This window comes from Falco biarmicus, chromosome 2 (assembly GCF_023638135.1).
Source record: "Falco biarmicus isolate bFalBia1 chromosome 2, bFalBia1.pri, whole genome shotgun sequence".
Classification (NCBI taxonomy): domain Eukaryota; kingdom Metazoa; phylum Chordata; class Aves; order Falconiformes; family Falconidae; genus Falco; species Falco biarmicus.
In genome coordinates, this window is record NC_079289.1 from 91,172,324 (window position 1) to 91,185,186 (window position 12,863).

General features: G+C 37.9%; 1 protein-coding gene across 9 annotated transcripts in view; it reads left to right on the top strand.

Moving 5' to 3' along the window:
• MAP7D2 (MAP7 domain containing 2) overlaps positions 1-12,863 on the top strand; it is an 84,848-nt gene that overhangs the window by 62,658 nt on the left and 9,327 nt on the right. For 4 of the 9 annotated variants that reach the window (XM_056329505.1, XM_056329507.1, XM_056329509.1 and 1 more), the window contains 4 exons: positions 371-493; positions 3,433-3,581; positions 4,673-4,800; positions 12,573-12,805. In XM_056329505.1, the coding sequence (XP_056185480.1) occupies positions 371-493; positions 3,433-3,581; positions 4,673-4,800; positions 12,573-12,805 (633 nt within the window). The remainder of the gene's footprint in view (positions 1-370; positions 494-3,432; positions 3,582-4,672; positions 4,801-12,572; positions 12,806-12,863) is intronic. The other 5 variants (XM_056329510.1, XM_056329512.1, XM_056329511.1 and 2 more) reach the window with 3 other exon arrangements.

Sequence of the window (12,863 nt, forward strand, 5' to 3'; positions counted from 1 at the left end):
GATGAGTAGCTGCGCTGTTATATCAAGTGTTTTACCTTTTCGGCTGGGAAAGAAGGCAAACCTTTTTCGTGCTGAGTCATGAAAGCAACCATTTTGCAGAATGGAATATGCCTCTATGTGAGAACAAAATGCAACATGGTCTTAACCTTACTAATTGTACAGGTGGGAAAATAGTTTAAAATTATGGAGACACTAGAAACCTTTATTTTTCAGAGGGGAGTGAAAATTATATTAAAGTACTTTAAATCTCAAACACTTCAAGATTTTTTCAATTCATTTAATCATTTCATCATTTTATTTGTTATTTTAATGTAATATTGTTTTATTTCTTTGCATTTTCAATTTTATTTTATTTGCTTCCATACCTCAGCTCACCGCATGCATCTTAGTCCAATGGAAAACTCTATTGTTTCTCGACTGCTGACTCCCACACAGTCATCTTTAGCCAGATGCAGAAGTGCTTTAGTGCTTTCTGAGCAGTACAATAATTCAGGTAAAAATGTAAATTACTCACTTTGAAACTGTCAAGGTATCTTTTTGGTTGCATTTGAGTAGTTGCTGAAAGAAACAAGAGTACTATGAACCAAATGACAATTTACCTGATAGTACAAAATCAAAAATGAACTAAGCTATGCATGATAGCAGTATATTTAAAAGCTTGAAAAAACACATTATCTTGTCTGTCTTGTTCTGAATGTCTTTTGGAAAAGAGCACTGTTTTTTTAAAAACACAATTTGAATGAACAAAATCACTAAAACCTAAGCAAATGGAAAAGTAAATACATTAATTTAAAAAACGGTCTTTTAGACCAGTGTGTGACACCTCTCAGAGGCTTTATTTGATATATTAATGTCATCCCCTTTCATACCCAGTAATATGTAGAGCAGAAATCCCAGTGCACCATTTGAGCCTTAATTATTTTTACCAGAGTTCCAGTTCTTTGCTGTTAAATTACTTTTTTGCCTTTAACTGTGTGACTGTATGCGTATTTCTATATATGCATGTGTGTATGTACACATTTAAAATGAATACTTCTCAGAGGAAAAAAACAGACACTGATAGGAAGGTGTCAGTTCCAGAAATTACTGATCTTTAAGGGATGATAGTTAACGGTTCCTATCTGTAAATGGCAGTCTAGTAAAACCCTTATTTTGCAAACATCTACGAAAGTAATGTTTCCAGTTCTGCTAATACTTAGGCAAGTGCCTGACTTCATACAGTAGTTTACACTTATAAAGCTATACCTGGCCATGGGAAACAAGGACAAAAGTTTTAACAGCTGTTTTTACTTCTATTAAAAGCAAAAAAAACCCCAACAACATCCGCACCCACCATACACCCAAATGCCTGTCATTTTTTCAGGATAAAACTAGTCAGACAGAAAAAGTCAGGTCATCTTTAGGATGAGTGTTTTCATGCACCATAGTTGAAATAAGCTCACATCCTGCATCTGTGCTTTTAATACAAAGCTATTTAAAAATGAATTGCGAAGGAAGCCTACTTGCCTTTGTGCATTACTGCTTTGTTGCAGTGCATAGGGACATTGATACAAAATGGCTCTAAAATTACTTCTCTTGTTTCTACATTAAAAGCCGCATCTGTCAGAAACAGAAATGTTGTCATGTAGTACTTGGCCCATGAGAAAATTCCCAGTTTACTTGCTGCTCAGGGATCAACTATGGCTAAGATTGAAGAAAAGCCAACTTGGAATTATATCATTTTATTCTACTTAAAATTTTGAGGTGAATTGCTGGGGCCACCTACAGATGTTGTTTTCCATGTTGTATTTGATATTGAAGAAATCAATAGGGACTTCCTTTGTCCTTACCCACTCATCTTGTTTGGAAACTCCCAGCTTTCTCTCTCTTTTCATCACAGGATCTTTAAAGTAGCTTGCTGGCTTGTCGGACAGCAGAGTAAAATTTGGCCTGCAAACTGCTTTTTCCCAGAGCTGAAACAAGACTGCTGATACTGGGAACATCTGGCTGAAGCAGTGTCCTGTTGTCACTGCCTCACCAGGCAATCGGGCTGTAGCACAGGTTGCAAACAGCATCAGTACTTAGAGTGGCCATTGATGGTTTTGTCAGTAATTGCCAGCAAAAGGATTGAGGGAGATCTCCCATTTGTCATGTACTTCTCTCCATAGAAGTAGCTTTCTGAATAGGGAAGAGGGCTCTTCCTTTTCAAGAGCTTATACTGTGCCTCATGTCATTATGTTTGGGTCAAAATTGCTCTGCCTCTGTACTTTCTGTAAGCTTAGAAATGAGGAGCTGCAATTTAAGACTCTCTCTAGGGCAGTGCATTGTTATTGTCACTCTGAGTCAAGATACTCAGTCAAACAGTTGTTATTGGACACATAAAAGAAAAACTTTATTACAGCTGGAGTAAAAATACTTATCTGAATTAACATTTAACTTTCTAAACATTTTTTCTTAATATTCAGTGAACTTTTGCCAACTTGCTGGGAAGTCAGTTAAAGAATACACAGGTCCAATTAAAAGTATGAAAAAAGGCTTTACAACAAATTGTATTGGACTGCCCCCAACAACAACAAAAAAATTAGAAATATTAATTCCTTTCCATTTGAGCATAATTACTGCTTTTCCAAAGTCAATATCCATCTTGTCTTCAGTTGAACAAGATTGGAAACACACTGTCACATGATTACAGTTAGTGCCTGTCTTATTAATAAAGTATATAATCTGGTGATTGTTCTGTTATGTACGTGGAAGTTTGATCTTAGAAGGCGATATGAACAAAACCAGTAAAATATCCCATTTAAAAAAAAATCCTGTTTATATTGCAAATAAAGAAAAAATACCCCAAAAGAGTTGCCCCGTAAGCTGTAATGAATGTGTTGCATTCAAACTGATGTCTACCACAAATAAAAATAACTGAAATATCTACAGCAGCATTTAGTAGGTTTGGGGTTGGGGTTTCTTTTATTTTTAAATTAAATGTTATTTTGAAAAGCAATAAAGATATTTAGGAGCCTTTGTCATGTTTAGACTTTTTTTTAAAAAAAGTCCCTACGCTTCTGTAACCTTTCCTGTTTTGCAATATTTGTTCAAAAGACACCCAACTAGAATTATTTGGTTACTCTTCTTATCCTATGCAAAGGAAGCAGGACTTTTCTTCCTGACAAAGAATCACAGTCGTAGTCAGGTGGTTCAAAAAGGTATATGAGTAAGAGAGCAATGTTTTAGAGATAATTTTTTTAAAAATCCTATTAAAAGTTACTTTCAGTTGAGGCATCTTTAGTAAACGTGGGACTGTGTTGAATGTGTTATATAATGTGATTTTTTAAAATACTTCTTAAAAAATCTTTAAAACTACCTTTGAACATATAACGTAAAAGTGTGCTGTTTTCTCCTCTCCTTTACTTCCTCTGTGTTCCCTTTTGCTCTTGTTACTGTACTATAACTCTTTAGTATTCCATATCTGTCCTCGTGTAGCACCAGCTAGTCCTCTTAAATCTCCCTACAAGCCTTCCCCCACCCGAAGCACTGACAGAAAGAAGGCAACTTCACCCTCTGCTTCCAATGCCATGAAAGGGGCAGCCGCAGCTGAAGTTACTCAGGTGGGTTTGCAATGGTTTTGATTTCACTTCTGGGTAAACTGATGCAGCTTCTGGTTGTTTATCTTTCCCTTTACATTCAACACAGTGCTGCTCCTGTTTTAAGAAACAGCAGTAAGAAAGTAAGCCTTGCGTGCATCTGTTGCTTTCGTGCTCCTGTTGAGTATTATTTTAATATCTTTCTCCTGGGAATCGATGTTGAGCCCTGGTATTTGTAACAGCTGCACCTTTATTTTCAGGGAACTGACATTTCTGGCACTGAAGTGTATGTTTCTGGACTTGCCTGTAACTTCTGGGAATGGGGATGACAAATAGGATCTCTCTACTGAGTATGACTATCCAGTCTTGCCAGCTAATTAGCAAGCTTCACATATTTTGGAAACTTGCCAAGTGTATTGACAATGCCTCTGTTTTATACCAATTGCTTAACTCTTTCTGTGGATATGTTTAATGCTGTTTGCTTGTAAAATATATTATTGATCCACTGTAGCTTCCAGAAAACCAAAGGCAAGTCATTCACCTTCACTGAGTCTGCACAATGTAAGGCATGTATTAAAAAAAATAATCTATTCTAGGGCTGTAAAATTCCCATAAAGTCCTGTGTCTTGTAACAGTTAATAGTAGTGGGATTCACGCCACCTAAATTAGATGCAAGTGAGAGAACCAAAGTTGGGAGCTAAAGATTAGTGTAGTGTCTGTCTTAGGTGTGAGTCACAGTGTTATATCCAGCAGCATTTCTGCAAGATGCCCGGGCGCACTAATGATCTTGTCTAAGAGGTGTTGTAGGAGCATGTAAATGAATTTGAAAACTCCACCCAGTGCTGCCATGCATCTCCAGAACTCTTGGAGAGGCTCTGATGTGGTGTTACTTACCTGCAACTTGTATACTATGTCCATGCAAGACATGGGAGGGTGGGTGTTGTGTCTGTAAAATAGAAAACTATTGCACCTCAGTTGTGAGTTGGTGTTTTTAAATGTATCTTAAATTCAGGTTACACAAATCTGTTTATATGCCATCTTGTTAATAAAACAATCGAATATATTTTTGATGTGTTGGCCCTAATTATGGAAACTAAAAGGAACTCTGCTTCTAGACTGAGAAGATAAAGAAAGAGAAGCGACCTGCAACACCTGGTTCACCGTCTGGTCCGGGATCTCCTCTAAGAAGGTCTGATTCTCCTGCTGCCATGTCCAGAAGATCTGCATCACCTGCGACACCTAAGTATGCCTTTCTTATTAGTGGTCTAATATGCTGTGAGCTTCTTCTTACATATAAAGGAAACATAGATTCTTGAGGAACTTCCTTTGAAGTGTTGTATAAAATCTAGTTAATTTTAGTTGTACGTATACACATATACGGGGGGCGGGGGGGAGAGATGAACAGATACAATGTATGTAAGATTGTGTTAGTGCTCACTAGTGTCACTCCTTTGCTTTTTCTGTCTTTTGAAATTATTATGGTACATCTTGTAATTCACAAGAAATTTTATTTAACATTTATTTTTAAATATGCTTTTGTTTTATTTGGTTTTAAAGAAATTCTGCCTAATGTGAAGAAATGCACAGAACATGAATGCTAACTAGAAATGCCAGAATGTAAAATGTGTATTTCATATTGGCATGACATCTGGTTTCATAAATATACTTAACTGTGCGTCATCTAAACAATTGGGTTTAATCTTTGCTTATCTGCAGACCTCTGTGGGTTTGTTGCTTTTTGTTGTGGGTTTTTTTTCATGCAGAGTTGTGGACCTATAGCATATTTGGGTTTACTAGCAGTTGAGTGGCTTTTCTTAGTTTTCTTTTGCAGACACTGAAAACTGTAGTCTGTGTACCACAGCTTGCAACTCAAAAGTCTAAGCAAATGTGTCTTCAGCTTCCTTCGAACAGGTTGTTAAGTCTGGCTCAAATGCAGAAGTGTGCTAAAGTAGTCATGGTCTACAGTAGTTGTCTTTGTTTCGGTGTTTTTTTTTTTTCCCCCTAGACCCTGTTTAGGGGTCCCATGGGTCTTGAAAATTATCTCCTTTTGTCTGATTTTATTTATTTATGTATTTTAAATCTGAACCTGGTCATATTCTGAACCAGTCTTGATCCCCTTTGTCATGCATTTCTCACGCATCAAAAACTAGCTGGTGTTCCTTTTCTGTTTCAGCTGTGAGTGCATAGCCCTTTAATGGAAGATGATTTGGTGTGTGAATTGATTAGACAAAATACAGGAAACCATCCAACTTTGGCTATTCTTTCTGTTTTAGACATCCCTTGGCATGCCACTGGGAAATTGCAATTCTTGGTTGATATTATAGGACTACAAATTCTCAGATTTTCAATATTATATACGTATAATGTCACCAGATTCTGAACTACATACATTTTGTGAAGAATGGGATGTTAATGTGAATGTCTGTGAAGATATGAAATGTTAAGGGCAATCAGCTTTTTTTTATTACAGTTTTGAGTGGATCGTTGTCTAGTGGCACTTCAAAATGTACAGAGAAAAGTTTGAGCTATAAAAATGTATATTGTTCCGTAAATACTGATATTCCCTGTTCAGTATGCATCTTTCAGTTCACTCAGCCAGAATAAAAGACATACCAAGAGTTAAGGAAAATGATTGGTGGAAATGGATTGCTGAGAGTGAAGCGCTTCTTGATGGACAGACATTGAAAAGGTTGATAAGCTCAGCATAGAGACATTTGGGGGAAAAAAAGAAAAAGCTTTTGTGAAACAAACAGATGTTTAGTGCTTTATGAAAAAAGTATGACCAGTCTTCATTTGTAGCACTAATTTCAATAAAAGGTTAGGCAAAGATGGGGACTTCTTTCCCAGAGGGGCAAAGTGCGAGAACCTTCCTAGACTAAAATGTTTTCATGCCTATAAGTAATACAAACAACTGTTTTTAAAGGAAGAGGCAGATGCTACATGGAGGAATTAAGAAGCCTGCTGGTGGGTTTCTCTGTGATTCTGAGCCACAGTAGTTATCCTTTTTTTTTCCACCTCTTCCTCATGAGAATCTGATTCTGGCCACTGCTAGAAATGTATTACAGATCATTTAATGATAACATGGCCCAATTAGAACACTTTCCTTGGCTTTATGGGAGATACAGTAAATAGAGTTTAAGTCCATGTTTATTAGTGATAGCAGAAAGATGGTTCTGCTTCAGCACTCTGAAAAATTCTGCTCAAAATTTGAAATAAAAAAAGGCATCCTGATCACCATATTATATTATTATATAAAGATACCAATTTCTTCATACAACTCAAATGCCAGATAACAGTCTGGCTGGTCAGTGAATTTAAATATAGGCAGTCAGGCTTTTAGAATCTTTAGATTTAAATGAAAGATACCCTTTCATTTAAAATTAACTGTGGAATTTAAGCATGATTTTAATGTGACTAAATATGTAGGCAAATATTTATTCTCCTTGCAAACCTGACAATCTCTTACAAGTTTAATCTTTCTCCTTCCAGCACACCATATGGCCAAAAAAATACCCTGGAAGATATAAGAGTACATATTGTACAGCACTAGTAGTTAGCGAACCTGCATAACACCTTAGCTTTGAAAAATGTTAAGGAAAGAGTAAAGTATGGCTGGTGATTTAGATGATAATTAGCTGTATGCATTTTTCTTAAAAGTGTTCGACTTGATGGTCACTTTTGCTTGGTACTGTTCTAGTTACTAGTTCTTCACAGTCATCATCTTGGTTTGTGAGTAGTAGTTGCTTCTCGTCTTTATATGTTATTTCATTATGTATTAATTAAAAAGCTCTTTTTATCATGGTAAGCTGAAACAGGCTCAGACAAAACAATAAAACTTCAGTGTAAAGACAGTGATTGATGGCAGAACAGATTCACAGCTATTACATAAAAATATACAAAAGTTTGAAGGTGCAGATTTTACTAAGAAAGCAAAAAAGATCAGCCCAAAAACTTAATGTCCAAGACAAAATGAGTGAACAAATATGAACCTAAAAAGGAGAGAAGGGGGGGAAAAATATATTAAGCAATAATTAAAAGCAAGGAAGGAATTTGGAGCTTGAAGGTACTTGAAAAAATAAATAAATCAAGAAACATCACACAAAAAAGAAACCCAAAATGATTGCTTTGAATCCAGTGTGGATTGCTTTGAATCCAGTGTGGATCAGGTGACAAAGATGAAAATTAATGTATTAAAGAGCTAACTAAGATAATTGAGGTATTATCTTTTGTTTTTATAGTTGCTATTGGATACTGATTGTGCAAGGTGTTTCTGTTCTTCAGATATTTCATAAGATCAATAGTACCAGGTTTTTTGGTAAATTTTTTTGATGTTTTGTCTTGAAAAATCTATACGTTAGTCAGTTTATTCTTGCAGTATCCCTCAGAGAATAGGTAAGTGTCCGATCTTATAGATTGGCAAAGCAATAAAGCCTGTGTCCTTCACATGTCTTTGGGTAAATAGTCCCTTAGAAATCAATGGGACCTGACTGAATCAAGTAAATAGGATTTAGTTTTAAGTGTCTTTAGACAAGCCATATGGTAAGATAGTGAATAAAAATGGAAAAGCTCTGACAAACTTCTGTGTTAAATTATTTTGCCAAAGCATTACCTCATATGAGGAGGAGGAAGGGGCAAATGCGAAGGGAAAAAGGACTGCAGTGCTGCTGGTGGGTGGTAGGTCTTATTTCATTTCCAGGTCCCAGTCTGTGTCACTGTCCTTTGCTTACAGTTTCACTAACTGAACCTGTAACTTAGTGGTTCTTTTGGGTGACATCCCACTGCAGCCATTGGGACACACTTTGACACCACAAATGCTTGTGCTTAATCAAATTACAGAATACCGATGAAATAAGAACCTGGAATAGTACAAAAAAGCCCAAACTTTTAAAAGTTTTAAAAATTACATATTAGAAATGCACCTGCTATGCGGTTAGTTCCTCACAGAAGCAGCTTCTGTGTCCTGCAGTGACCTAGTTTTAGATTTTGATATGTGCTACATTTACTACTCTTGATCGTTGTTTTGCCTTGGAAAGATAAACAATGGGTAGAATGTTGGATCAAGACTATCTTGACGTGGGTTTTTTAGCAGCTAGCTAGAGAATGGACCAATTCAAGATTTTTGAAAACATCTGTAATAATGCAGCTATCAAAATAACTATTCTATAGATCTATGCTTAGTTTATGCTCTTTTAAGAAATGTAGAACAACAATGAATCTGTCTCTGGCTAGAGAAGATCAGGAGTGAGTGAAAGAAAACAGCTTTTGAGAAGTTCTCACAGATAGCAAAAATGTCAGAACCCAGGAACAGCTTGTGATCAGAGCAATCTCAGAAAGCAGGCTTGGGAGCTTGCAACTCCTTGGTGTGGTTTCAGCAGAGCTTTCGTCAAATTAGTAGGGAGATAGGAAAAAAAAATGCAGCTCTGGCATTGCTGCCCATTTCTGACTTAGCCTTCTGAACTGCTGTAACCAACGACCTGTCATGTACCAGGCTTTTCAAGAAAGCATGCTGTTCTCTCCCTTCCTGGTTATGGACAGAATTGGATATGACCTCTGATTCATGTGCTACCTATACTTTATTTTCTCTGCTTAGCAACGGTAAGCTCAGAACTCCTCTTGTGCTCTTCCTGAGACATTCTTCTGCAGTATTATTCTGCAGTGTGGGCTACCCCTCTTAAATAAGAGCTACTGTAATTTAATAAGGACCAGTGGATCCTTAGACCTGATAGAGGTTCCTGCAGTGCATGTAGGGGTCATGATGGGAATGGCTTCTTACAAGCTGCTGCCCCGTGTCAACACAGAGCAGTTAAGTGAGAAAACGAAGACCTCCTCGAGAAAAGACTATGCTTCCTGTACTTCTGTATTCTCCTGTAAATTCTAGTGACTTAGAAGAGTAAACTTTCAGACAACCAACATGCTACCACTTCTTGGATTTTGGCAATTTGTCACGTTAATTCTGTGCTAGATTAACTCATCAGGCACACTTCCCATGTTCTTTCCAGGGTTTCATTATATCCCTTTCCTTTTCTCCCAAGGCAAAAATAAAACGTTTTTTAAACCTAAACAGACTTCTGTGAAAGTGTTTATACATTTTCCCTTAATAATACCATTTTTCTGTCTTCACAATCAAGTTTGGCCCTTTCTGGTGAAAAGTAACATCGTTTAAATACTATTAGAAGGAAGTTTTTTTCCAGTAAAAAATCTGCCTGTGTCTGGGAATGTTGAAGATGCTAAGTTGACAATATCTTTTTAAATACAAGGGAGAAAACACTGTTCATTTAATACTTCATACTGGCATCCAATTTTAAATTTGTGGAAAAACCCCCACCTTATTCCTGATGGGCTTTCTCGGCTTTTCACTCCTTGCACTGCACTGTTGTTGGCCTTGCAGTAATCAGTCTTTTATATGCATCTCCCTTTCAGTTGCTTTAAAAGAATCAAAGCCATATTTATTTCTTGTTCTTTTGGGCAAAGAGCTGTAAGAAGAAAAATTCTGTGGGTCTAAAAGTTCAAAGATGCATTACTGAAATAATACGTTCAGCACATATTTCTCATTCAACAGGTAAGTTGCACAGCCAGTCTGCTGTAATTCCTATGCAGTGCAAGATATATGTAGGTAGCTCTCATGACTAGACTCCTTCCTGCCAACCTCTTTAATTTGATTGTCATGTCTTCATTAGAGAACAGTTAATTCTGTGCTAGTACTGAAAATGACTCAGCCTTAGTTATTAACCTATTTTGCTCCTCCTATCACAAGCAATTAAATAAAAAGTGTTGTGAGGAATGTGTGGTGAAGTTGGAAATGTAAACCAAAGACAGCAAGAAGGGACTATGCTTTGAAGAAGTGTTTGATTAGCAGGAAGCATACTCTGTGCTGCAGAGGAGCATAACAAAAAGGTTGTTCGCTTTTTATTTACACATTATGTTTTTCTGAAATGCTGTAATGATGAGGCACAAACGAGACGTATGTAGGCGAGGCCTTGAAATCTCTGTCTTTAGGAGGGCCTGGGAATCCATGTATATCTTAAAGATAAAACTAAAGACAGTGCTAAAACCAGATTTGGTCAACACCAACCAATCTCATTGGCTTCTCCCACTGCTGTTTTTTGTAAGAGCTGGAAACAGACTTGCCTGTCCACATCTTCCAAAGCCTGCTTCTGTCAGGGAGCAGCTGGAGCAGGCTGCCCTGCAAGGCAGGGCGAGCCAGGAGCTGTGGGTGGCAGCAGGGCAGACAAGGATAGGGACCTCACCCACAGGACCCCATCCCATTAGCAGACAAAAGAAGTGACCAGGGCAGGCCTGGTGATGGTGGCTAGGGTCAGCCAGGAGTCCAGTGGTAGCCAGCAAATGTCTTACTGAGGCAGGTCCGAGGACAAGCCAGGCCATTAGGTGAGGATCAGCAGGTTAGGAGGCCAAGAATGGGCTTACCTACAGCTTAGTTCAGGCAAGGACCAAGGGCAAGAACCTGAGCTGACAGGGAGCTCCTGGGCCTGCAGGCAGAGGATACCTGAGGTGAACTTCAAATGTAGTTGGGTGCTACTGTTTGACCAGCCCAGGGGCTTTTGGAGTCTGTGGTGGCTCTTCAGTGTAAGTATGGGTGGTGCAATACTCTGCAGTCATCCCCTCCCCACAAACTGGGTGGTTCTGAACAAGCTTACTGTATTCTGGTGTCTCAGTCTCTTTCAAATGCAGCATAATATAGTGGAAGAGAACCCTTTTGTCTCCAGAGTTCATGAATTGGTGGGGAGTTGAAAGAAGTTTAATTTTTGTCTGCTCTGTAATGCAAATCTTGTTCTGGTTATAATAGTCTTGCCACACAATTCTGTAGTTAGATCTATACAGAACCTGCCACTCCAGTCCATTGATTGTCAACCATTGTCCATGTTTTTCATGCTTGTGGTCTGCCAGAATGTGTGTGTAGTCCAGAAAACATGTTATAGTTTATGAAACTCTCTATGAAAGAAGTGATGAGGAGTAATACCATTATATCATAATTGCATATCTGTAAGGAAAATTAAAACTACATGTGTAACATTCACTTCAATGTAAGGTTATTTATTCTAATGGGAGTCACATAAATCGTTGTTTTAAGATTGTAGTCTCTTTATTTCCATACAACTTAGTCACACAGCCCAGGCTATCTTGATGTTACGAGTATTTAGTGCTAGTTACTGGTATTAGGTAAATAATGGTGTTTATGTGTAGTTTTATGTTTCCTGGTAATCTGTTCTTTAACGTGCACCTTTTTTCAGTGAATATCAACTATCTTTACCCTTCTGCTTTCCTGACTTCAAGTTTATTATTACACCTGAAGTATTGCAACAGCCAAATGAGCAATTAGCTGCATTGCCACTGTGCATTGCCATCAATGCAGCTGTGTAAAAAGGTTGCAGGGGCTGAGTTTTGAGCCTTGAGTCTGTTATGTTGGTGCTGATTAAAGCAATAACTGAAACAGGGAAGCTGACTGTACGATGGTTTGGTCAGTTCTGTCTCTTTCTGTGGCACCCAGCTTTACCTTAGTATTTAGTAGTTTTTGGTGCTATTTTGGAAAATCAGATACTATTAGGAAAAGACTGTGTTTGACAAGGTGGTATTCAGATAAAGGCAGCACACTGCAACTCATCACTTCTGCAGACAGAAAGCAGCCATAGCTTTGCTTTAAATGTTGAGAAGGACTATTGAATACAGTGATACTGACAAAATTGTTATGAAATGGCCATTACTGAAATAATTGGTTTAGGTAGTCTGTGATACCGTATCTCTTGCCTACAACTCTGACAGCATTATTGGTCGTCTTAAATGAGAATTTTCTGTAGTCACTTGCGATTGCATGCCAGTTCCCTGCATTTCAGGTTCTGATTGCTTGCTATCCAGGTGGTTTCTATGCAGTGTAGTCCAAAACAGCTGATACTCCTGTGTAGCCAGAGACAAGAAAGGGGAATGATGTACGTGAAGATGGAGTTTGATTCTAAGCTGTGTAACATATGGCCTGTTTTGATTTTTGTTTTCCCTCATCAGGACAGTTGCAAAGGCTTATCCTCAGTCTCCTAAAAACACCAAACAATATCCAGCTTCTCCTGTGAAGCATCGTGCCACTTCCAATCTCAACCAGAAAACTCCTAAAAAGAAAGCAGACAAGGAGAAAGAAAATGTCAGTCATCAAAAATCTTCAGGAGCACGCACTGATGAGGCAGGCCAGGTGGCTTCTGAGAAGCATGTGCCTTCTGCAGGAAAGACTGATAATAGTGAAGGTGAATCTTACTGTGAGAATATATTGCAAATATCGTGGGTCCCTAAGGCTTTTAAACA